This window comes from Apus apus, chromosome 4 (assembly GCF_020740795.1).
Source record: "Apus apus isolate bApuApu2 chromosome 4, bApuApu2.pri.cur, whole genome shotgun sequence".
In the NCBI taxonomy this organism is placed as follows: domain Eukaryota; kingdom Metazoa; phylum Chordata; class Aves; order Apodiformes; family Apodidae; genus Apus; species Apus apus.
The window spans coordinates 37385815-37410162 of record NC_067285.1 but is presented as its reverse complement, the minus strand read 5'-3'; the positions used below and the strand labels follow the sequence as shown (position 1 = coordinate 37410162).

The following is a 24348-nucleotide window of genomic DNA, read 5'->3' as shown; positions in this document are numbered from 1 at the left end:
TTGGGTTCCTGCCATATTTAAGCCTTACAAAAGTGTCACGTCTGAAGGGCAGGTCCCCTGGATTTCAGGTTGCACCTCCAAGAGCTCAACACTCCTCACATCCATCTCCATGGCCTCAGACCAGCTTTGCAAAGACGGGGGCAGATGCAATGAGCTGCCCAAGCCATGGTTGAGGTGACTCGTCAAGCATCATGTCCAAGGACCCTGGCAGAGGCAAGCAGGCAACTCAGCCCCCTGCAGCAGCAGTTACCTCCTCCAAAATGAGGGGCTTTCCCCTCTTCCCACACTTGCTGGCAACACAAACACATTCTCTTGCCATCAGAAGGGCTGGGCAGGCATGAAAAGTGACCTCCCGCCCAACACACTTTTTTGCACCACAACGGGAAGCTGAAAAATGGTTTGATACCAAAGAAAACACTTTGTTCTGCCAGAGAGGCTGCAAAGACCTCAAGGTTAGAAAGTCTTGGAAATGTGGGTAGGAATGGTCATCTTCCAAAGAAGCACAAAAATAAAGCTCATCTCAATGAACCCCGAAGTGCTGCATCTGAAGAGAAGCCACATTCAAAAAATTGAATTAAATTTATGCAAACTGGCTCTTTACTCAAGCTCCATTCTCCAAACAGGCCAACAGGCTTTGGCACCCACTCAGCAGATAAAACTTTGGACACACATAGCTGTAGCCGAGCCAAGCTGAAAGTAAATGAAAAAAGGATCAGGCTGTGAGGGGCAGGAGGCAGGACTAGCAACGAGCTACCAGCCCTACAGGCAAAATCCCAACTTCCCTGCATCCCATTTTGTGACGCACATCCACGTGAAACGCCTCGACTGGGCTTTTTTTTGCATCTCACTTTTTGTTAATAATACACTCCAAGTAAAGGCTCACTTAGAAATTATTAAGCAGCGAGACCATTAAGGAGCTATTTCTCACTTCCCACCGCCGCAATTCAGGGCTAAAGCAGAGATAATAATTAATCGCCCCGCTCACAATAATAGTAAACTAATAAACAGCAAGCTGAATTACATGGCATTTCTCTTAATGGACTTTTGAGATATCAAAGTATAGGAGCACTGTGACCAAAGTACAAGTTCCAGGCAGGGCACATCACCAGGAGCACTCATTCAGGCCCTGCACGCCAGCTAATCTCTTGTGGGCACGTACAGCTGCCACTTTATCTAGAACACCTGGTTGCAGATAGGCCAGGGCTTTTCATTTTTAAAGGCTATTTGAAGACACCCTCCAGGATCAACATCAGCCCAGTAAAAAATAAATAATAAAATGAATGCAAGTATGCCAGTGCTCCTCTTGAAAACCCTCCAGGAAAAGAAAATCCTCCTGGCTGAAATCAAAGGTGCAGCTGCAGAGCACATGGCTGGGGAGTGTGGGGCTCTCAAAATAATCTGCTGCCTTGCCTAAAACCACTTGTAGGGGCTGCCCATGGATGGAAACCTATGCCTGAGTTAGGGGTTTTGGCACAGATTTGTAACTGGTCGTGATCTAAGTGGTACAACCTGAAAACTGTATGAGGCTGGAGTCTGTATTTGCCCAGGAGCCCAGCAGCAGGACAGCAAACAACACTATGAATCACAGCGCTTCCATTTGGAGAGATTATGGTTGGGCCCAGGTGCCCTGGCTAACCACCCCAGCTGCACCCACCATGCTGACCACCACCACACCAGCCGTGGTGCTCAGCTGTGCTCCTCCAAATGAGGCGCCTGGGAGATGAAGAGAAGCCCTGAAGAGCCACTAGTCCTGTTGGGAAAACAAAAGCTTAACCTCTGAGCACACCTGGAGGGACCAGGCCTGACCCACCTTGGAGAGAAAGGGTGGTCAGGCTGGAACCACCTGCCCCAGCAGAAAATCCCTTCTCTTTTTCCTCATGCACAGCCTTCTACAGCCCTGGGAGATGCTCTGTCCATGCAGCCTCCTGGAAAACATACTCTGCTGTTCCTGCTGCCATGGCACTTCCAGGGGACACCAGACAAGCCTTCCCACACTTGGGAAAGGTCCATCAAGATTCCCAGCTTGCAACTTCTGGGGCTGGGCTGCACCAAGGTGATTATTTCATTCCCGATCTCCTGGACAACTCAGCCTTTCAGAACCATGGAAAGAAAAGAGGCATTCATATTTAGGAGCCTGCTACTTTTTCTGGCTTTTCTTCCCTCCAATTCCCCAAACTAAACATCCCTGCTCCTCCCAAGCAGTGTTTGGTTAATGAACCCAGGTCTGGCACACTGGCAGCCCCACAAAACAGTGCAAGTTAATGAAACAGCAAGGTGGGGGCAACAGACTGGAAAGGTAACTTTTTAAAAGCAAAGGACCTCAAAAGAAATAGGGAGAAAAGGGGAGGGCGCTGTAAGAAACAAGAGAAGCCAAAATAGCAGCATATGGAGATAGTTTATCTGCAGATAGTCCCATGATCTTTGAAGAAAAGGGCTATAAAGCAAAAAACAAATGAGATAGGAAATAAAGCAAGAAATACCAGGCACACCATGAGCAACTAGAAAACAAATCACTTTGTCGTGTCAGGGTGCAATGAGTTAGGCACTGTGTTTCACAAAATAAATCCCAGCTGTAAACCCAAGACTTTGGAATAAAACATCAGAAAACAGTCTTGAGTAACTCAGTCCAGCCCAAGCCCCAGCAGCTCCCTGAAACCAGGCTCTGCTGCCTCTGCAAGTGTCACTGGGATGAGCTGCCCAGAACTGCTTGGAATATGAACATCCTTAAAGATGTGTCTCTGTGTTCTAGTAAAGAACAAGTGTGTGAGGAGATGAACGCCTGGTTTGGGGTTTTTAATAAGCTTTTTTTATTTCACAGTGCTGATGAGGCTGTTCCTATGTTCCTGCACAGCCTGTGGTATCACTCAGTCCATCTGAACCCTGCCCTGTGCCTGCAGATTTTTCAACACAAGCACAGTTTTTAGGCAAAGAAGCTAAGCCTTTTCACACTGCCTCGGGGTTGTCATCTGACCAGGCCGGTTTTTACCTTCTCTTTAAATAACTTAAAAAAATTAAATAAATCTATTTTTACACTTTAACTTATCTTCAAATAAGACAATGTAATTTGCAACTGTGCACTTAAGTGCACACAAAGCACAAGCTGAATTGTTGGAAGCTGCAGGCTTGTGACCCACAGGGGCTGCCCCACCATGCCACTCAGCCTCCTGGGGACACTGCTGCCAGAGCAGACAGATGACAAGGCAGTCACACCTACCCTGAAAAAGGCATTTTCAGAACCTGGCTTTCATCCTCCCCTAAGCACCTGTGAGGACACCCACAGAGGAAGCAGCCAGGGAGCAGGACATCCGAACACCTCCATCTCGTGGGATACGTGGAGCTCTCACAGGGACACGCGGCCGGTCAGCCTGGAGAGGGGACAGTCCCTCCAGGGCAGGGCTGTGCCTGTGGGTCTGGGCTGTGGGACAAGCCCCCTCCCTGGAGCACACTGCACCATCCACTGCTGGGTGAGCAAGGGGAAGAAGCTGTGGAAACAGCAGTGCAAGGAGAACCAGCTGCTGTGCGGATGGGGCCAAGGGAGCCCCTCAGCCCTGAATGCTGCCCTGTGCAGGAGCCCTCACAATGAACAAGGGCAGTCCCACAGCTCCTCACCACTCACTGCACTTACTTGCTGGTGGACTTGCTCCTGAGGGCAGGACTTTGCCACTGAGGCACACAGGAGGCCTGTGTAAGGAACATTTAAGTCTTTAAGGTCACCATCAAAGACTGTTCTTCTCCCCAGAAAGTCAGGCCTGAAACTGGTCAGCAACAAATGCTTTCTGTCTGCGAGGTCTGTGAAGGGAAGGACGTTGCCCAGCATGTTGAGGACTTCATGCCTCTTGCAACCTCAGCAGCAGAAACAACCATCCTCACCAGCAAAGGAGCAACTCCTGCACCCCCAGCCTTGGATCTGCAGCAGGATTCAGGTGCCTTGTTCACTTGTAAGGATGACACGTACAGAAGGAAAAAAGTTTTCTTCTTCTTACCTTACCACAAGCTCCCAGTAATAAATGGGTGTGCCATCCAAACCTCCTCAAACTAGCCTCCAACTCCAGAGAACATTCAGACTGAAATTGGGTTTTAAATCCTGAGCTTATAATTATTCAGCTTCCAAACCGAGGAGCATAGTGAAACACCACAGCCAGCCTGTCTTGCAACAGCAACCACAACAGGAGCTTCTGAAAGATGGGAGCAACCACCAGCACCCATGAAACTCGTTGTTTTTGACATGTTCTCAGACAGGCAATAATGCTGGAAACACCCAGCCTCAGAAAACCCTCCCTGTGGGAGAGGGATGAACACATCACCCACACTACAGGCGAGTGGTAGGAACTGAGATTGTATTTGTAATAAGGATTTTTATCAGTAAAAAGGGTTCGTATCACAGGGAGGATGGAAAACAGGGATTAAGTAAGGGGCAAGAGAAGGAGAAGCCCCTGAGCTGGCGTTAGGAGCAGAAACTTCATCTCTGCTTTGTGCAACACATCTCCCTGACAATACACCAGGCAGCTCACTGACAGGACATCATCACTGTTTCATCATAATTACCAAAACCTCCTGTAATTAGTGAAATCATGCCTTTTCTCACGCCACCACATCCCTGGCAGTTAAGCACATGAAAACATGCCTACAACCGTCAAACCAGACAGCATCTGTTGTGACAGTCACAGTACAAAGTTCAGCCACAATCTTGCTTATAAAGGACATTTTTCCAGCCCAGGGTGGAGGCAAAGGAGAGGGATTATTCTGGAAGTTCAGTAATGCCCCTCTCCTGTCACAGCAATAAACAAAACTCCCATACACGGCTCACGTCTTGCACCTCCCCTCCCTGAAATAAACTCTAAACCACAGGTTTTCATGTTTCCAAGAACACCCTGCCACACAGGCACGCTTTGTTACGCGTGGTTTTGGTTGCATTCCTCTCTGCACAGATTACCTGTGTGCTCGAAATGTGTTAAATCCATCTGAAAAATTTACGACGTGGTAAAAAAAAAAATAATATATATATATAATGTATATAAATATATAAATCAACCAGCAAAAGCAGCCTGAGGGACTTATGTCAAGATTTCTTACGGTTCTGATTGAAAACCTGGACAAGGCATGTGAAGCCAGAGGGACCCAGATCTCACGTCCCAAGCCCAAGCAGCAAAGGGAGGGCACCTGGCGGGCGGAAAACTGTTTCTGGCCACAGCTGCAACTGGCAATTTTAATTTCTAACTGAACTATGCTCTGGCTACGGCTCTTCCCCTTCGCTGTGCCGTGGGGTGCTCTTTTTGAACAATCCCTGGCCCGGCAGCAGCGCCAAAAGCCGGCGGGGGGTGCCGGGGTCTGTCCCAGCAGCCTGTCCCCGGGGGGGAGAGGGGCAGAGGAGCCCCGGGAAGGGCCGAGGGAGGCGGCAGCTCAGCCATCTGGCCAGCCCAGCCCTCGGCCTCGCCGCGGGGAGGGCAGAGCGGCAGCGAAGCCGGCAGCTTTCCGCGGGGGACACGTACGGGAGAAGCGTTTTCTGCCGAGAAGCCACCAGGGGCGGGACGAGGGACCGAGCCGGGCCCTGGTGGGACACGCAGCTCGCCCCTGCCTTCCCACCAGCTCGGAGCGACTGCCGGCGAGGAAACCCCTCCATCCCTCCCTCCCTCCATCCATCCTTCCCTCCCTGGCACTGTAACGGGACGGCTGTTTCCTTCTGCCGGGCGACAGTCGCGCCCCGAGAGGAAAAACCCCGGGTCCGGCCCCGCCGTCGAGCAGCAGGCACCGCCAAGCCCGAGGGGCTCGATCCCCCCAGCCCGGGGAAGCGCTGCCCCGAGCCCCCGCGACCCGGCAGCGAGCGGCGGTGCCCGGGACCGGGCAGGGAGCCTTTCCCCCGGGCAGGGCTCAGCCCCCCACCCCGCACCCCCGGCGCGGCCCTACCGTCTGCTGCCGGCCCGACATGGTGCTGCGGCGGGGCCGCCCCGGCTCCGGGCTATAAGGGCTGCCGCGACACGTAGCGCGGCCCCGGGCCGGCCCCTCGCCCTGCGCCCGCCTCCTCCTCCTCCTCCTCCTCCGGGAGCGGCCGGGGCAGCCCCGGGGGCAGCCAGACCCCGGCGGGGGCTCAGGGACGAGAGTGGCGGCTGGAGAGCGAGGGGTGACACAGCCCGGCAATCCCCTCAGGGCGATGGATTAACAGCCGGGACCTAAAATTCCCCTCAAAGGTGAGTTGGGGCTGAGCTGCGGCGGCCGAGGCGAAGGGCGAGCTGGCTTCCCGCCCCCAGGGCAGCTGGCTCGGCCCCAGGGCTCGGGGTAAGAGCCACTTCATCCAGGGAAAGAGGGGAACTGCTCCCGGCCAGGAGCCACCACAGAGAGAGAGGAGCAACAGGATCGCAAAACAAGTGAAGAAATCACCCTGAGGACAGTCATATCTAAAACCAAGCAGTGCTGTAGGCTGGCCCCAACCACTTGGCTGAAGTGCCAGGAATGTTAGGAAGAAACACAGCAGAGCCCATGGGCACATGAAGCTCAGCAGGTGAGGGGAACAGATGCCCACGCCTTACAGCTTCGTCTCAAATCCCTATTTTTCCAAGGTTGGAAAAGCTCAAACCCCAGAATGTTGCTGAACCAGGAGAACAGGCAAGATCTGATGGAGGGAAACCAGACGACATCCTTGGGCTGGCCTGCAAGCCAGCAATGAAGGAAGAAACGTTCCCCCTGGGTGTGTAATTCTGCACATCATGTTATCTGTAGCACCTGGGGATGCACAGCCCAGTCCAGCATGGCACTTGTCCTCTGACCACTTCTTCCTGATCCCTACCCATCCACCCGTGAATCCAGGCTAGGGCTACAAGGACTGCTGTGCTAACAGTGCTGCTGCTCCTCCAGCAGGACATAACTCATTTCTAATCATGCCCAGAAGAGCACGGTGGTCCAAGATGGTCCAGCATGCAGAGCCAGCTCTGGGTGTGGAGATGGAGACATCTCCTGTCTCCTGGTACCTGTTCATCACACACTCACCAGCAGCCCTAGCAGGCCCTTCACCATAAATACTCTCCTGCTTCATCTCTGCTCTTCATTATGGCAGAGTTTAAAATGCTGGTGCCCTGAATGAAGCTCCTCAATGAAAAAGAGAAAAGATGGTGGGATTTTGCAAAGCACCCTGGGCTAAATGGGAGAAGGACCCTTAAAACAGAAAATGGGAAACCCCAAAGGAGAGATGAAAAGAAAGATAGTGGAATAAATAGGGTTTCTCAGGTGGGGTCATCCTGGGGGAGGAGGAGGGCCCAGCATGGGGAAGGAAGAGCAGGGACAATGTTGGAGATGAAGGAATGGGGCTGGAAGGAGACAAGCAGCACCTGCTCCTCCAGGTCCTGAAGCAAGGCAGCTATTACAGTGCAATCAGGTATCAACTGAACTAATCCCCAGTGTAATTCCAGTTAAACCCATGGCATTACATTTGGGATTAACTCGGCTAAATAATACCGGGGTCATTTTTTAGCATCTCTCATTTTGTGCCTTTCCTTAGATTGGTTTTTCGATTGTGCAGCTGCAGATTAAGTTCTGCCACAAAAACAATGAAATGGCAGGAGCTGCTCAGCTTTCCCACCAGCATGGGGGCATCCCAGCATTAGCCAAGGCTGCTTAGTCTGATGAGCTGCTGCTCAGAAGCAACTTCATGCTATGCCCAGATCACAGCACCCAGAGTCAGCACCTCATCTTCCGTTTGCACAGAGATTTGAGTAGAGTGGTTAATGGGAGAGCTTCAGAACTGATCAAATCGATGCTGACCTGGCAGGAGAAGCATGTAAAACCTCAGGGAAAATACAAATGGTTACAGATTAACCAGAGTTGCCATTGTATTCATGGCTCTGCATGCAGGAGGAGCATAGGATAGCCTGTTATTACATATGATGAGCTCATTATGCATTATAATTTCCACAAGTATTACTTTTAGGTGTTTTTAGTTGGAATATACTCTTCCTGCAGGATGACTTTTAAATTCACATCTTCACACCCATGCTATATTACCTTTCCTGTGTGTATCTTCAGTTAAGAAAAAGGGTTGAAAACGTGCCTGACAGACCAAAACAGGAGGGAAAATACATTTGCTGAAGAAAGAGGAGCTGCAAGAAGGGCTCTGTGAAAAGGAAAGGCAGAAGAAGGGCTTCTGTAACCATAGACCACTATAAAACCATTCTGGCCTGATGTACAACTAGTTCCAGTAAGGAAAAAAAAACCTCATTAAAAATAAACAGTAGAGAGTTCAGTGGAAAGACACAAAACTTGTGTTACTACGTAACAGACAAACCAGCTGTGAGAACATGTAACACCTCCATGCTTCTAGATACCCATCAGTGTGACAGAAAAGGAGTCAACATCACCTCCATTTGTTGCATCAGTCTTCATTAACATTATCTCCCTTCTAGGAATTAAACTGATTGCTCCACAACCTGCCTGAGAATTTGAGCAAATCAGAAGCATTTTGTGTGTAGAAGAACAAGGTGGTTTTTTTCTCCTCCATTTTCCCAAGCACGCTGCAGAAAATGGGGTGAATTTCTGTACCATTAACTTGTGTTCTAATTTGTGTGTGCTTTTCAGGGAAGTAATTGATGAAACAGAATGAGAAATCAAGCAAAAAAGAAAAAGAAAAAACCCTAGTTGCTTACCTCAAGAGACATGCAAATTAGTGACACTCAATTAATTTTCATTAAAGAACTTCTCAGGCTATTTAACGAGCTGCAAGAGCTTCAGCCTGCCACAGCTGGGGAGAGCAGCAGCACCACAGCAAAGCAGGCAGGGGGGCAAAAATCTCTCCTGATGGAAATAAAGAGCTCTTGAGCTGCCCTCTCTGCTTGGTAAGAAGCAGCTTAATGAATGATGTGTCAGCTTTTGGGCCCTATTACATACGCTAAAGAATTACAGGGAGTATTTTTATTTGTGGGTGTTCTCACTCTGTTTACAGGACCAGAGACTTTTGTTCCTCTCCTTACTGGGAGGGACGGAGGAAAGTTATGTTCTGGGTATCTGCCCTTGTGCAGGCAGAACAGGGATTATTCAGCACTCCCTTGGAAAGTCTGTCTTGCCTGGACACCCTGATCTCAAAGAGACAATAAATCTCTAGACAAAAAGCTCCCTTAAGAGCCCATTGTGCAACCTAGTGTTACACTAACAGGACCCACAGAGAGCAGAATCTATATATAACTTTACCAAACAGGCCTGGCGAGCAGCAGCTTGGGAAGTGTTTGCTACAGCCATCCTCCCAGTTCAAAATTCTTAAAACTCCTATCCTGGCATAATCCAAGAAATTACCTCAAAGAACCAAGACTCACAGGAATGCTTGCAAGCCAGGCACAGCCACTGGTTTCCTCAATACCCACCTCAACATGCCTTGTCTAACAAGCTCTAGACAGAAAGGGGGATTCGTACAACTATGTAAATCCTTGCACGAGCTCCCTTACCTTGCTGACATCTAGCTGGGAAAGCATCACCCAAATTAATATCATTGCCTCAGGAAAAGGAGCCCAAAGATCATCAGCAGTGTTACCAATGACACCATTCCTTCTGCAGCTCCAGCCTGCTCTGCATCCATGTGTTTGGCAAAGCAGGAGCAAAGGGTGAGGAAGCAGGGAGCATGGCTGAGCTTCAGTTTGTGTGCTATGGAAGCCAAGCTCTCCTGCCTGCCAGGGCTGTGTGGGCTGGATGAGGCCCTGCACTCCAACTACTCCACTCCTAGACTGTCTCTGCTCTGGTTTATTTGCTTTCCTAGCATCAGGGAACCTGCAGATGAAGGCTCAAGCTTTGGTACCTTGCCTAGGTTTTCAAGTGATGCAGATCAAGTCATCACCTTCAGCACTGCTTGTTCTCAGCTTCTCCAGCTTTCTCTGGATGATGTTTTCCAACATGATCAAAGCACCTGCACTTCCATGCTCCCCCAGCCCACAGCTGCCATTGCATTACTCAACCAGTTCACTCACCACCAGCAGGCAGTGAGGAAGAGATCCTAGGGAGGACAAACAGCCTAAGGACAGCTCTCATGGGGGAGCCCACAGGGGAAATCAGTGAAGGAACACCACAGAAAGGCAGAGCCAGGCTCAGCAGCTTTTGGTTGTATGCAGACAACAAAGTCTCAGGGGAGGCTGTCACCCCAGTTAATGGAGCATCCTTCTGTCACTGGGAGTCTAACAAATTCTGCTTGTCAAATATCCAATGCATTAAGGTCAGTACCTTTGAAAATTAATTATTCCAGACATTAAAATAATACACAATACCTTTGGCATCAGCCTGCCAAGATACCAGCTCCAATACTGAACTGTCCCAATGAGCAGTTCCAGCTGATCTACCTCACTTTTCACCCATGGCTTTTCACAAATGGTTCTGAACCTTATATATAAGTCAAGTCAGGATCTGTGGCCCTAAAACCTCACTTGTGAGACACCAACTTAGAAATACAATACCAAAGCAAAGCACAGTGTGCTGGAAGCACCAGAGATACAGGCTGGTAGGCCACTAGCTGCTGGCAGAAACAATTAGGCCTTTTAATGAAAGCAGGAAACATTTTTTCCTCTCCTTGTTCTACAATTCAAACATGTGGGATCATCCTCAACTTTCAGAAAGCTGTTGGAGATAAACAAAAGCTCCAGAAGTGACAACAAATCCACCACAGAAACCTCCAGCTTTGGTAACACCCACTGCTGTTGGGGACTGGTACAGCCAGCCAGGAACCCTAAGATCAAAACCAGTTTGCCAAGATTTCACAATGGAGAAAAGAGCCCATGCCAGGAACAAGCTTTACACCAACCTGGCTCTTTTCATCTCTAAAGCATCATCCAGAAGTCAGGAGAACAAAACACTGCTCTCATTTTAGAATAAAGAGGGGAGAAGAGAAGAATATCGTAGTAATCAGTGTCTTCCCATCACTGAAGCAGGAGACACCAGTTTCAGCCCTGACATCTCTGCATCCTTCTGCAGCTCACCAGCAGACAGCAGCACTAAGGTGAAGAGTGAGCTCTTAACAAGCTGCTGCCTTCACAACAATCTCCTCCTCTACGGACAATTCAACAGCTGCCTTGGGTGCTCCACACAATTCCCACTGCTGGGCACAAATGCTGTGCCCTATCCACCTACCCACCACTCGTGTTGCTTCAGAGCTCCCTTCAAACAACCCAGATCTGGGATTTCCAGGTGGTGCTTTTTAATCACTGTGCTCCAGTGACACAACCATCAGGCTCCTACTTTCCTCCTTTACGCTCTGACAGCTGAGAAAGTTCCCAGTGCAACTGGTCCAGCGACTGGGATGGCATCCCCACACAGCAAACCCTTTCACAGCAAACCCCCATAATCATGAGGGAAATGGTAATGATGAAATAGGTACAATTACACACCTGCTTCTTCCACTCTCCTTTTCAGAGTGTGTACAACTATTTGCCCTGTCCTCCAAGCACTGCTCCACACCCAGATCTCTAAAACAGGATTCCTTGGGTTTTCTCACCTCTTTTTTGTATTTCTCTTTTTTCTTATTCATATTTCTCTTTTTTGCTTTGCCTGTCTTTACCTTACAGTGCCTTCAAGATTTCTCTGCCAGTCCTGCAGAGGCCAGATCAATCTCAGCTCCCTTTTGCCCTCCTTGCATTTGTACACCACAGCTACAGGAGCAACAAGGGGTGATGCAACCAGGACAGAAAAGGATTTCACTCCAAGGAGCAGGAAATTAAAAGTGCATTTAAAACCCTCACACAGCCAGGGCAGATGTGAAGCTCCAAACCACAATCCAAATGGCTTGATGTCCCAGTAGAGACTTCATAGTGACCGTCCCGTATCTGAAAGCTGCCTACAGGAAAGCTGGGGAAAGAATTTGGACAAGGGCAGCGAGTGATGGGACACGGAGGAATGGATTAAAACTGGAAGAGGGGAGATTTAGGTGAGACATGAGGAGGAAATTCTTCACTGTGAGGGTGGTGAGAGACTGGAAAAGGCTGCCCAGAGAAGCTGTGGCTGCCCCATCCCTGGCAGTGTTGAAGGGCAGGTTGGATGGGGCTTGGAGCAACCTGGGCTGGTGGGAGGTGTCCCTGCCCATGCAGGGAGTTGGAACTGGATGATCTTTAAGGTCCCTTTCAACCCAAACCAGTCTGGGATTCTATGAGGACGCTGGGCTGTACGTCCATCCTCACCTAGTGACCTAGCACAGAGCTGTTCCAGCAACAGCTGCTTTCACAGCAGAGGAGCTGGTGTTCAGCTCAGGACACAGACATGCAGGCTGAGGTTTGGAAGACACAGTGTGGAGATGGGGATGGAGAAAAAAAGCCACTGGGTGCAGGCAGAATGAAAACTGCAAGGGCTGAAGGGCAGTGCTTCATCTTTAAGCTGGATCTCAGCAAGACAAGCGTAAAATACATCCCTACCAGGGCTCAGACTAGAAGGAAAGGAGAATTTGTCAGGGAAATGGCAGCAGAAATAGCCAACAATTTCAGCTTGACTGGCTTTCCACAGCCCGCCAGGGCAGCCTGTAGATCCAAAGACAGGAGTTCAGCCAAGGCAAGTCTTTGACGTTGCCATTTGCTCGCTCATACAAGTGAGCTGTTGTTTTCTTTGCACTCACCTTGAATAATGCATTAGTAACAATTGACTTTACAAATCTATTTGGAAGCAAGGCAAGAGTTCGTATCTTTTTTGTGGTGTGTCATATTGCAGCAAAGATATTTATTTATTGTGTGTAATTTTCTGTTATAGATCCATTGCCTTTGCCCTGTTTGATTTCTTATCCCTATCACAGACTTTGGCCCATATCCCTACCTTGTCCCCTTTACAATACTGGAATAAAGATCTCAGTTCCTGAAATTGCAGGACACATTTTCCCTACAGACTGCTGCAATCTGAACTCAGGCAAGGAGGTTAAAAGACTCCTATGCCTTATTCCAGAAGCAGGTTAGCACATAATAAGGCATGAGATAACCAGCCTGGTATCTTTGTAGATAAAACTGTCACCAAGGCAGTCACGATCAAAGGAGAGACAAGAGAGGTTAGGGAAGGGCCAAGAAAACTCAGCCTTTTCACTGCCTGCACAGGCAGGCAGGTAGCAAAGTTGGCTCCTATCACAACATTTTGAAGTCTAAGTTCATCACAATTCTCTTGCACTGCATGAGAGCAGCTTCTACCTGCCTCTCTCTCTGTCTCTGGGCAGTTACGAATACGAGCTCTGCAGCACCAAGCACAACCCAAGAACAACAAGCACAACCCCACAGTATTTGCTGGCTTTGCTGTTCACCCACTTTCAACCCTCTTTACTCCTGCACAAGGACAGACGACTTAGAATCACTACTGAATTCCAGCACTCTTTCTCTGTGCCATTTCCTAGTGTAATTTGCTACACAGGTTCCCAGGCAAGGTGCCACCTGCCAAGATAAGTGACCATTTCAACAGGAAACCACGTCAGGGAAAACTTCTGTGAGACTTCAGGTTTGGTCAACTTCAGCTCAAGTTTGTCATTTCTAGAATACCACAGAGAAGTCTTTTTACCACTCTCCCAGAAAAGTTATCTGTAACTATAGGCAACAAGCTCTAAAAAAAAAAAAAAAACAACAACAAGGTGTTATTTACTAGTTATTGTAACTAATTGTTATGTTGGGTGATTTATCCAAACACGTTGATTTTCTGCATGAGAAGTAGTGTCTTGGAAAATCCACATTGCATACCATGAAATACCAGAAATTAATGTTTATTTTCTTCTCAGCTGTTTCCTTCAAGCCACTGGGAAAATACCCAAGCACACACTGCCAACTGTGTGCCAGGAGTCCCTTGGCAGGAGGAACAGCGAGTGATATCTCCTCCCATGAACCTCAAACATCAACTGAATCACTGGGACAGAGGAGGAACAAGCAAAGAGCCATGAGAACAAGCACATCTTGAGCACCTGCAGCCCAGTGGACTTGACCAAACCACCCTTTTGCTGCTGTCATGAGGGAGAAGGGACATACTGGGCCCAGAAGAACCAACATGTTCTACCAGGACATTTCATAAAGGGCCGTGGAAACTTCTCATCACACCATTGTCTGTTGGCTCACCCCATGTCCAGCTGGAAGGCAGATGGGAAAGGCAGTTCAGAGGTTCCCACCAGCTCAGTTCCCTAAACAGAGCATCCTTGAGTGGTGGAGGGCCCTGCATTTCTAAGTACTGGATGGCTTGAGGCTGAGGGTGTCTCAAGGTGTGCTTCAGTGAGCTGCCCTCCCTCCCTCCAAGTCCACCTTTAAAAAGCCATTACAAGTTAAAATAATACAGTGCACTGAACCAAAAGAGCAAGTACAAGGCATGTTGTGCTTGCTGAAAAGAAACCAAGAAACCTGACCGCACAGCAGCCTTCTCTGACTGGGAGTTCAGTTCTGTTCAGGCTCCAGCAGAGCAATTCACCTGGAGTCACACTGCTAACCAGCCTCTCAGCCCCTCTTGTCAGTTTAGGAAAGGGAGATGGAGACAAGAGAATTTTGCTAATTTGTTCACCCCGCTTTCTTGCATTGTGACCTATATCGCTCCTCTTGTCTTTCCACCGGGGTTTCCACAGGAATCTGTGGAATCTCTGGCTCAGAGCTCAGCCCATCTCTCTCCAAGGCAATGGGAAGTAGTGCAGACCACACTGGACACTTCTATTCTCCACCCACACCAGCCACCCTCTGCTCAGCTTTTATGAAGCATCTACATCCATTTAGCCACCCTCCCATTATGCTTCCCTGACTTGAAGATAAAAAACATCTTTCCCATCCCCATCCAATAACCTCTCACCCCAAGTCCAACATTATGCACAGCCACTGGACTTCCACAGCAAGCCAACTGAGGACTTTTGGGGTATCCACAGGGGGCACCTGGCAGGTAACCTGGTCAGTCAGACTGAACTACCTGGGAAGAACCTAAGGAGGTAAAGTCTCTCTCTCAAAACAGGTTAACAGCCCTTCCACTTTCAGCAGGATCAAATGTCAGTTGACATTCATGCAACAGCAAACTAAGTGGCACCAAGAATCATGACACAGTTGAGGACAGCCTGAAAGCTCTCCATCGTCATATGGAATGGAAACAATTCCTCATTTACCATGGAAGCTGTCTCCTTCTGTTTAGTTTTCTGGTCTGAAGGCTGCACATGAGAGCTTAAGAACTAGATCTCCTGAGCCTCTGCAGTTAATTTTGTCTTGCCTCATTCAGCTGGAAGTCAAAGCACCACCTCCAGATTTGGCTTTTACACCCATCTTGAGCCTCAGGCAAAAAGCTGGTTTGAATCAGCAGATGCTGCACCTTCTGGAAAAGAAAACTAAACAATTAAAAAGGACTTTACTTGTCAAGAACCCATTTGATTTACTATCTCTTTCCTGTCTGACCAGGGATGTAGGGCACACGGGCACAGGACAGTCAGGCCATGTCACACTGGGAGTGATATTCACTACCAATTTTACATGATGAGGGGAAATCAGACAGCACAAAGACAGGGGAGATCTGCTGCAGAGCAACACAGACCAGACCAGCATCTCACCAGACCTCAGCTCCAGAAGAAGAAAGGCAGCAGGAGAACTTTCTGATATTAGCTGGATAAGCAATCCCTGGAGAGCTCAGCTGTAAACCCAAACACCCAGGCTGGTGGCCACAGGGCAGAGCCTGCATTCCCTGCAGAGGACAGACATGCTATTCTTTGCCACACAAAGGCCTCTGAGGGCTGAAGAGCAGCCCTGTAATTCTGGGTTCTGTGCAGTGAAATCTGAACCCCAAAGGCTTTCCTGCACAGCCAAGCCACAGCAGGACTTGGCACATGCTCCATGCTTGAGAGGACTGAAAGCACAAGGCCCCTGGCACTGGGGTTTGTACAGCAGGACTGGTTCATAGGAGCACAGACATGCAGGCAAAGAGAGCAATGCAGAACAGAATTAATAACAAATCTGTTATGCACAAATCCATGCACAAGAAATGACCTTTGACATCTGGGGAAAATGTTCTGTGGCAGAAGATGAGGGCCAATGCCCAAAATCTCCACAGTGCCACAAGAAACGGCCCTCAGCCAACCAAATAAAGATAAAAACCTCACTCACATAATTATTAACCTTCCCAAGAGGGTGAGCCATTTGTAAGACCTCATCTGGAAAACCAGGTATGATTGTGGTCGTTCATGTTCAAGAGAGCCGCAGTGAAAACAAGAGCCAGAACACAGCAGCAGTGAGTCAGGTGAGGAGGAGAGATAAAGAAGGATCAACCTATCAGATCTGGCAAAGCAATGACTGCAGTGAGATGCAAGTAGCACCTCCAAAATTGCCAGGCAGGTCAATGAGCATAAGTTGGGAGGAGAGAATTCAGACACAAAGGCCAAGTGTAAAGCTATAGGCTTGGAAATGAAAAGACAAAAGCTTTTCAAATCTCTGTTTTGGCAGATAGACCAGGAACTAGCAGCTATGGGGTTTGGTTTTTTAAAATCAATAGGTGGATCCGGTTGTGAAAGACACTCTGCAAAGCAGTGGCTGTGGAGGACAGGTGACAGCCCATGGAACCTCCACCCCTGCAACGTCAGGATTGCTGTGGGGTGTGCCTTGGAACAGCACCGTGGCCACCTGACTGCCAGTCATCCCTCGCTCTGCAAGCCAGGAGTAATGCTTCACATCCATTAAATAACGTGCACCTCATTAAAAGTATGAAATGAAGAAGTACAACAGGGTGGTCATAGAGGGTTAAGAGCCATCTCCATGGACTTTGGGCTGAGCTGTTTGGCCAACCTATCTCTCTGCAAGAGGGGACAGTGATTACAGATACGCTGCTTGACCTTTAATTACCAGAAAAATGCCAGAACAATGATCAAGCTCGTGGTAGGCATGAAGAAGCCAGCACTGAGGTAATACCTTGGAATGGATGCACACAAGCCAGTTTTGCTCTACAGCTGAAATGAAACGTGGAGAAACCAGACTGCAACATGGGCTAGAAAAGCCTTGAGCTGCTCTTTCGAGTGACACAGTGATACCTACATCCATGAAGTGGGAGGTGGAAGGTGTCCCTTCCCATGACAGGGGGGTTGGAACTGGGTGATCCTTCCAAATCCAAACCATTCTATGATAAAAGGCAAAGAAAGCACAGACACAGAACTTGGAAAACCAGATGTTGAGGATAAGTCACTCTACAGCTAGAAAACGGTATCCAGCAGAGTCCTACCAGGGCCAGATCTGAGTCCAGCACTGTTCAATACACAGGGAATGAGGGCAAAAAAAGTGGTGGTTACTGAAAGTGCAGCTAGCACCACATAGCAGATGTGCTGAACAACAGGTGAGAAACCATCAGCAGGATAGAGGAAGCCACAGAGGGCAGGGGGAAGGAGTAGAGGACCTCTCAAACACTCCTTTCTATCTTATTTTCCTATAATGCCATGCTTTGAAGCAGTGCAACTTACTCTTTAAAAATATTCCCTCTACCATTTCTCTTGTAAATTTATTCCAACAAACCAGTTATTCATTAAAAATTACCATAATTTAAAAAGACATGATGTAGGATATTCATAAATATTATAATACAACATTGTTCTAATTTTTACAGGTATTTTTACATAACCAAAATGCTCAGAGAGCAGTAAATAGCCTCTAGCACCAAGAAGGAGGAATATTTTATCCATGGAGGACAGTGCCATCTTTGAGAAACAAGTGACACCCACTGATCAAGGAAAGAAATGGGATGCAATTTGGGGTGTGTAAAATAAGAAGGTAGAAAACTTTAAAGGAATCATTGTTTCACCCCTTTTCAAGTTGATGGGGCATCCTCACCTTCAATACTTGTGTGCAAGCCTGGTCCAGTGAATGCTATTTATAGGCACAGGGTAAAACCAAGCCAAAAATAAAAGCAGCCATGATAACAATTAGAAGAACAGAATGATCTCAGCACGAACAAATAAGCAAGATGGGCCTCTCCCATCTGGAGAAAAGAAAATACAGGTCATAAGTGGCACAGGTAGGATGCAAAGCGAACAAGTGTTCAACATCTCTCCCAGTAAAAATGCTCCAAGGAAAGAGAAAAACTGCTGGTGTTGAGAAGAAAACAACACTGGAACAAGATTTGTATCACACGGAGGACTGAGCTGCTCCAGAACACCTGCCAAGCTACAGCATTTACATAAAGTAACTAACTTTGCTGATTGGGCATGTCAGAAAGCTATTGCTATATTTAAAAATCACAGCTCCTAGAAATGGAAGTGAATTTCCAGCCTAGTAGGCTCATGGAAATGAGAGGGGCTGGGCCTTCCCAGAGCTGAGCTTTACCATCCGCCACGTCCCACCACACGGAAAACTCAGGCTTTGAGTTGGGGAAGCAAAGGGAGAGCTCTGCAGGAGAGGAGCTCATTAGGAACTCTATTTAAACTCAAACCCGCCTTCCTTCACTCAAACCCCCTTGAAGCCAGAACTGGCTGGTAACTGGGAGTGTACAGAAATATTTGCTCTACCCCTGTGAGTTTGCTTAGGCACCACATCCCACCCACAGCCAGAGGTCACCAGGCTAGAGGACCTTCAGCCTGCTACAACCTGGTTCCTCTTTCTGTAAAAAAGCTGTATATGCAGGTTAATCTATTTAGAAGCTTCCTTTTCTACTTCTGGAAGCAAACAGGGGAGGGGGAAAAAAGCTGTTTGGCCTCTACAAACATCTACCTGTATCAGACCTGGAAGCAGAACCCAGCTCTGGCCTGGCAGATATTTCACAGGCAATGAAAACCCTCTGCAGAAACTTTATCAACAGCAGAAACAAAGCAATTTAGGAATAGCTTTCTACTTACTGGACCACAAATCCTGAGAAATCAGGCAGGCAGGCAGCACTCCAAAGCTGAACTGGATACCCAGGAGTTGCTGAAGATGAATTTGAAAGTGGCAGCATATCAAAGACGAAACACACCCCCACCAATAAGAGCAGCACAAAAACCAGACATGACTTTTAAAGCAATGAAACCCAACTGCTACAAGCACAAAAGCAAAGTGTGGCCTCTCCTCTGTCACAGGACACAGGTGACAAAGGGCAGCTGGCCTTGAGGCAACCAATTTAAATCCTAAGAGGAGGGAGGGTGGGGAAGAACTACGTCCCCAGGAATCAGTGACAAGCTCTCCCTGGCTCACTCCTCCTGGCACCAGGCTTTTGGGGGCTCACCAATGTGTCCTGCTTGCATTTGTATGTAGCTCTTCTGGTGGCCCATAACTGACTACCCTTGGAAGACTGTGAAGGACAGCAGAAAACTTCACTGCAGTTCAGGAAGGCCAGTCTTTTAAGATGGCCAGGCTTGAAATTATTCCTATATATTAGGCTATAACTTCAAGTCCAAGAAAGCAAGAATTTAACAATTCAAAGATAAACCATTATTTCTGCCATACCAGCAACTGCAAACTAACACCTGCTAATACTAACTGCCTTTTGAAAAGTTAGAAAACTAACAAAATTAGCATTTAATATATTATATATCAAAATAAAGGGATGGGGAGGTGGGAGGGTGGTCATGCTCTTCCCCTAAAAGGTTATACATTGGTTTGGTATCTTAGAGACACTTCACTCCTTTTCCTAGTTTGGAGGGAGGTGGTTCGTTTGTTTTCACCAAAACAGCATAAATTGTTTTCTATTTCAAATTGTCTTTACAGGGTAATACTTCTGAAAATGAAGAAACAGCCCTTGATCAAAGATGATGCCCTTCCAGTCCCAGCAGCACTGCACCCTCTGCACATGAGCCTGTAGAGGTTAATTACAGAGAATTAACAAACTGAGCAGATAATGGATGCTCAATAACCAGGCTCTACTGCTAAACACCTACAAGAAATGACAGGCTACAAAGTGTTGCATGATGTACACTGCTAATTAGTTATCAAATCAGCAGTGTCAATCTCTTGAGTGACAATATTTAGAAAAATCACACTGCAGCAGGTTCTGGACTGCACAAAAAACACTGTGCAGCCCTCACCCCACCTCAAAATGCAGGACACTTCCACACATTTGGATGCTGTAGTAATAGCTGCAAAAACCCTCTCAGAACACTATTGTTGTTTTCAAAGCCAGGGCTCCTGTAAACAGGTAAAATTTCACTCATCTCAAAATGAGAGATTAAAAACCTAATTAGGGCATTTTATATTAATCACCAAACAATCTGGTGACTTAGAACAATGAGACCCCAATGCAAGTAACAGCCATCTACCAAGTATATTTTGAAGCAGAACACAGCCAGGACACTAAAGATCATGTCATTGTTACTGCTCATAAAACAGAGATGAAGAAAGTGTGCAGTTTTATTTCACAGCACTAAAAATCCATAACAAGTTCTCAGAATTCATCCAGTTAGGAACATGTCATCACAAATTTGCACTGAGTCCAGCGATTTGACAGCTTGATGCCAACCAGAATTAAAACAGCAGTACTTACGAAGAGGACAAAAGTAATTTGCCAGAAAGATTAGTTAAGCTTTAGACATTGAGCAAAATAAAATACATTTCAAATATATTTAAGGCCAGCATCCAAGAGCACTGTCGGTATTTTTCATCCATGAGAGCTTCCAGTTTGAGAAAGATTGCAAACAAAGTCCTTAGGAGATGACTGAGATGAGGTGTTTAGTCCAGAGTCAAGTGAAGGAGGAGAAAGCATCATTTTTCTTGCAGGACTTTTTCAGGACGTGGTAACCTGCAGTGCCACAAGATATGGCAGCCTGTTCAAACGCTGCTCACTGAGCCAGCATCCAACTTCACAGCAATGTTTTGATCCATTTCAGTTCTCCTCTTTAGTATATAAATACATGTATAGATTTACTAAAGAAAAGGGTCATACTGAAGTCACCTCCCTAACAGTAAGAATGGGTCATGTGAACAAGTGCCTGGAACACTTAGATGCCCAAACACTTCACAGCTACAGTTGCACAAAGTTTCCACATTCAGCCTCCAGTTCTGCTAGGGAAGTGAGTCAGCTCATCCTTTAAGTACAGAGCAGAAACCAAACAGCTCATTTTCTTTTCCAGTTAATTTCTGACAGCCACCAAAGATATTTACGTGGACTGGTACTTCAAGGCAAAATAGGAAATTCCATGTCCTCTACATGGAATTCAAGCACACAATCAGCTGGGTAATGGAGAAGAAACTCATGCTTCATGGTAGAAGGAATTTTTTGGTTCCTCCACCTCACCTGGCACATGATCAAAAAAGCAGCCAAGTGCAAGTATTCCACCTCCATAAGGAAGGAGGATGTTATCTTTTAACAAACATGATGTCCTAAAACCAGCGTCACTGAACTGACAAACTGAAATCCTCCATTCATCTGTCTCCAAGGCTTTCATCCCTTCTGTTCAAATCATGAATCATCTCAGGATCAAGCTACTTACCAAACTTAAGTGCCTTTAAACAAAGGTTCCTTTCTCTGCAGTTAGCCTCAAATGTTGCAATAAAGCTTGTAACAGCATCTGTCACAGTAACTATGACCAGATGACAGTCTCAAGGTAAGATCATGGAGACTCGCAAAGCTGATGGAGCAGTAAAAGTCATATGCTGGTGCTGACAATTATCCTGACCTAGATTCCTACAGTTGTTTCAGCATCAATACTCCTCCCTAACTATTCCACCAGAAAAAGATCTGCAGAGCAACCACAGTATTTCACTGGGATGTCTATGCTGAAATATCCACCAGTTTTAACCCGTATCCTCAGTGATCAGAACCATGGTCTCCACAGAAAGAGCTGCACTAATGCAACAGGGCCTGCTGTCCCAACGTGGGGAAGAGCCCTTAACTTACAGATATGCAAGCCTTAAATGCTTTTAAACCAGCCATATTAAAAAAAAAAGTGACAGAAACCCCAGTCCCCAAGAAAAAGAAATTATATACCAAGTTTAACTCAACTTTGAGCCAGTTTGGCTTTCCATTTTTGTTTTGGCAATAGTTAAGCTCCTGTTCTGAAGGTGAAGCTAGAAAAAGAGGTTACCCTGAAGCAAGTGAGGGTATCAAAGTTTATAGTGCAGCTGATACCGCATGGTAATTGCTTACACCAACCTCCCACCCCCTCCCAGTAAACACAGCCAACTAGGCTTGGTTTTACAGAGTGAGCTCTGGAACACTCACTGCAGAGTGCAAGTCCACACTGGGAGCATCCAGCACCAGAATCCCACAGCCTCAGTTGCCAGGGCACAGCATGTGCACACAGCCAGTTCCTTCTGGACGATGAAGCAGTTTTTATCTGACATTGATTTCAGACATTTCTGGACAGCTTTCATTTCTTCTTTTTCTGCCACACTGTAGAACTCTAAAATACCTTCCAAATTTCAGTAGCAAGTGAACAAAGCTACTTTAAAAGGTCACCAGTACTCGTATGCAATTCCTTTAGAACCAGGTTCATTTCAAGAACAAGGTGGCACATCACACATATAAGGCATCACATGGTAAGTGACACCACATTGTGTACCTTAAAGCTAGAAGTCTCAGCCAGATCCTTTTTACAGCTCAAACCCTTCCCGGATTTAGGGCAAACAGTAATTCCACTCCAAGCAGGAGGCTGGGCTGGAGACCTTCAGAGGTCCACTCCAACCAGAGAAAAAGTGTCAGCACTTGAACAAGATCAAGATGCTCACAGCCATAGCAGAGCCCTCCCTGAATGTCCTAGCCCAAATTTTTAACAGAAGAAGTGGATGGTGTGAAGTGAAAGGACACACCAGATTACATAGAGAACAACTGCTGCATCTCCCAGAACACCTTAAAAGAAGAATGGCTATTTCCCACTCCCTAACTTTTCAGGTTATTTTAAAAATAATTTACTTACCCTGGAGACTAATTTGCTATGCAGGATGGGTCAATGATGACTAAACACCTGAACCCCTCGACCCTTTTCAGGCAGGTAACACACAGGAACACTACAACTCCTCCTGCTTTAAATGCCCAAGAAAGAGATGCTTGCATGGTGCTGTCCAGGCAGAAGCTGGGAAGCTGTGGAGAAGGACCACTTACTGTCTCCCTCCTAGAGACTCAGGAAAAGGAGTAAAAAAGCTCACAGGTTTGAATGATCTCATGTCTGCCACAGGAAAACAGCAGCTAGCAAAACAGGCAGTGCAAAGCAGCACTGAATCAGTCCAGCCACCTTCAGCTCTGATCAAACAGCAGTTGCCCCAGCTCTTAAATCCATCTATGGCACATTCATAAGAGGAAGGACCAATGAAAAGACTTATTCGTGCACACAAACATACAGGTATGCCTCATCTTGCATCACCTATTTGTTAAAAATGCTCAGCAACATCCCTGTTACAGCATTTGTTTTTGTAATTCTGCTTAGGAAATAAATAAACAGTGCATTGAGCTAACTGAGACACCCCATCCAGTCTGTGAGTTTAGAAAGTCAACACAGCAGCAGCCAATCCTCCAAAGTGCTTGATCACAACATCAACAGGACAGAATTGAGATCAGTTTGCAGAACACCCACTCGGTTTCACTCCCTCAAAGTTCATCAACAGCAGTAGTATTAACTTTTGGTAATTCACACTCTTCTTTGAAGTGACAGTTTTCCAGGATGTCCTTGTAATAGTTCTTGAGGTTGGCGTAAGTAGAGATGGTTTCATTTGAGTGATGGAACGACAACAATTTTTCATTCAGCAGCATCTGTACCTGATACTCTTCATCAGAGGTCTTCACTTGGTCACAGTGGTAAAGCACAAACACCAGGTTGGCTGCATAAGGCACGATACGGCCGCTGCGGAACTTGCGGTGCATTTGTCTGACATAATTGTTTGCCTTGAGAGGCTCCTCATCTTTGAAGAAACCCATAAGGGCAAGCAGTGGCTGAAGTGTCTCTGCATGTCCAACTTGGACAATCAAAGGTGAAGAAATGGGTTTGGAACTAAAAAAAAAAAAAGAAAAAAGAGAAAAAAGTGCAAGGGATAAGCAAGAGCCTGTGCTTTAAAACAAACACACCAACACTGCCCAGCTGCCAGCAGCAAGGGCTACAGGAATAGACTTTGATCTTGTTTTACCCCAACAGCCAATAAAAACTTGTTTGGGAATTTCAGTACATTACAGGCTTTTTTTAAAGCATCTAAGCTTCCTAAATTTTGTCCCAATTTAAGGCATTGCCTCTCAAATAAAATGTAACTTGTGCTAAATGGAGTTAGGTTAGTTAGCTAGAGCCTATTAGAAATATGGTAAACAAAGGCAAGGAACAGAGGAATGGAGAGTGTGCCTACACTCAGTACATCTCTCCAGCTCCTGGTGTGAACCCAGTCACTTGTGCTCTTCCCAGCTATGGGAAGATCCCGTGACCATGTTACAGTTACCCTGGATTTGGACTGAACACAAGATTTATAAAGAGCATTGCCTCCTCCCCTCAGGAACATGAAAGAGGGGCAGCAAACCACCAAGCCAAGGCTTGAGGCCCCAGTATTACTGCAGCACAGACCCACT

General features: G+C 47.0%; 2 protein-coding genes across 3 annotated transcripts in view; both read right to left on the bottom strand.

Annotated features, from left to right (window-relative positions):
- The window catches only part of PAPSS2 (3'-phosphoadenosine 5'-phosphosulfate synthase 2), a 32412-nt gene extending 26481 nt beyond the window's left edge, over positions 1-5931 (bottom strand). Inside the window, exon 1 of the mRNA XM_051617023.1 lies at positions 5905-5931. Coding sequence (XP_051472983.1) covers positions 5905-5925 — 21 coding nt within the window. The 5' untranslated portion in view covers positions 5926-5931. The remainder of the gene's footprint in view (positions 1-5904) is intronic.
- MINPP1 (multiple inositol-polyphosphate phosphatase 1) overlaps positions 1-24348 on the bottom strand; it is a 49534-nt gene that overhangs the window by 9945 nt on the left and 15241 nt on the right. Inside the window, exon 5 of one of the 2 annotated variants that reach the window (XR_007889258.1) lies at positions 22721-23788. Coding sequence is in view for 1 of the 2 variants with exons in the window: in XM_051617055.1 (XP_051473015.1) it covers positions 23389-23788 (400 nt within the window). In the remaining variant the exon portion in view is untranslated. Of the gene's footprint in view, positions 1-20198; positions 23789-24348 lie in introns of those variants that run through there. The other variant, XM_051617055.1, reaches the window with a different exon arrangement.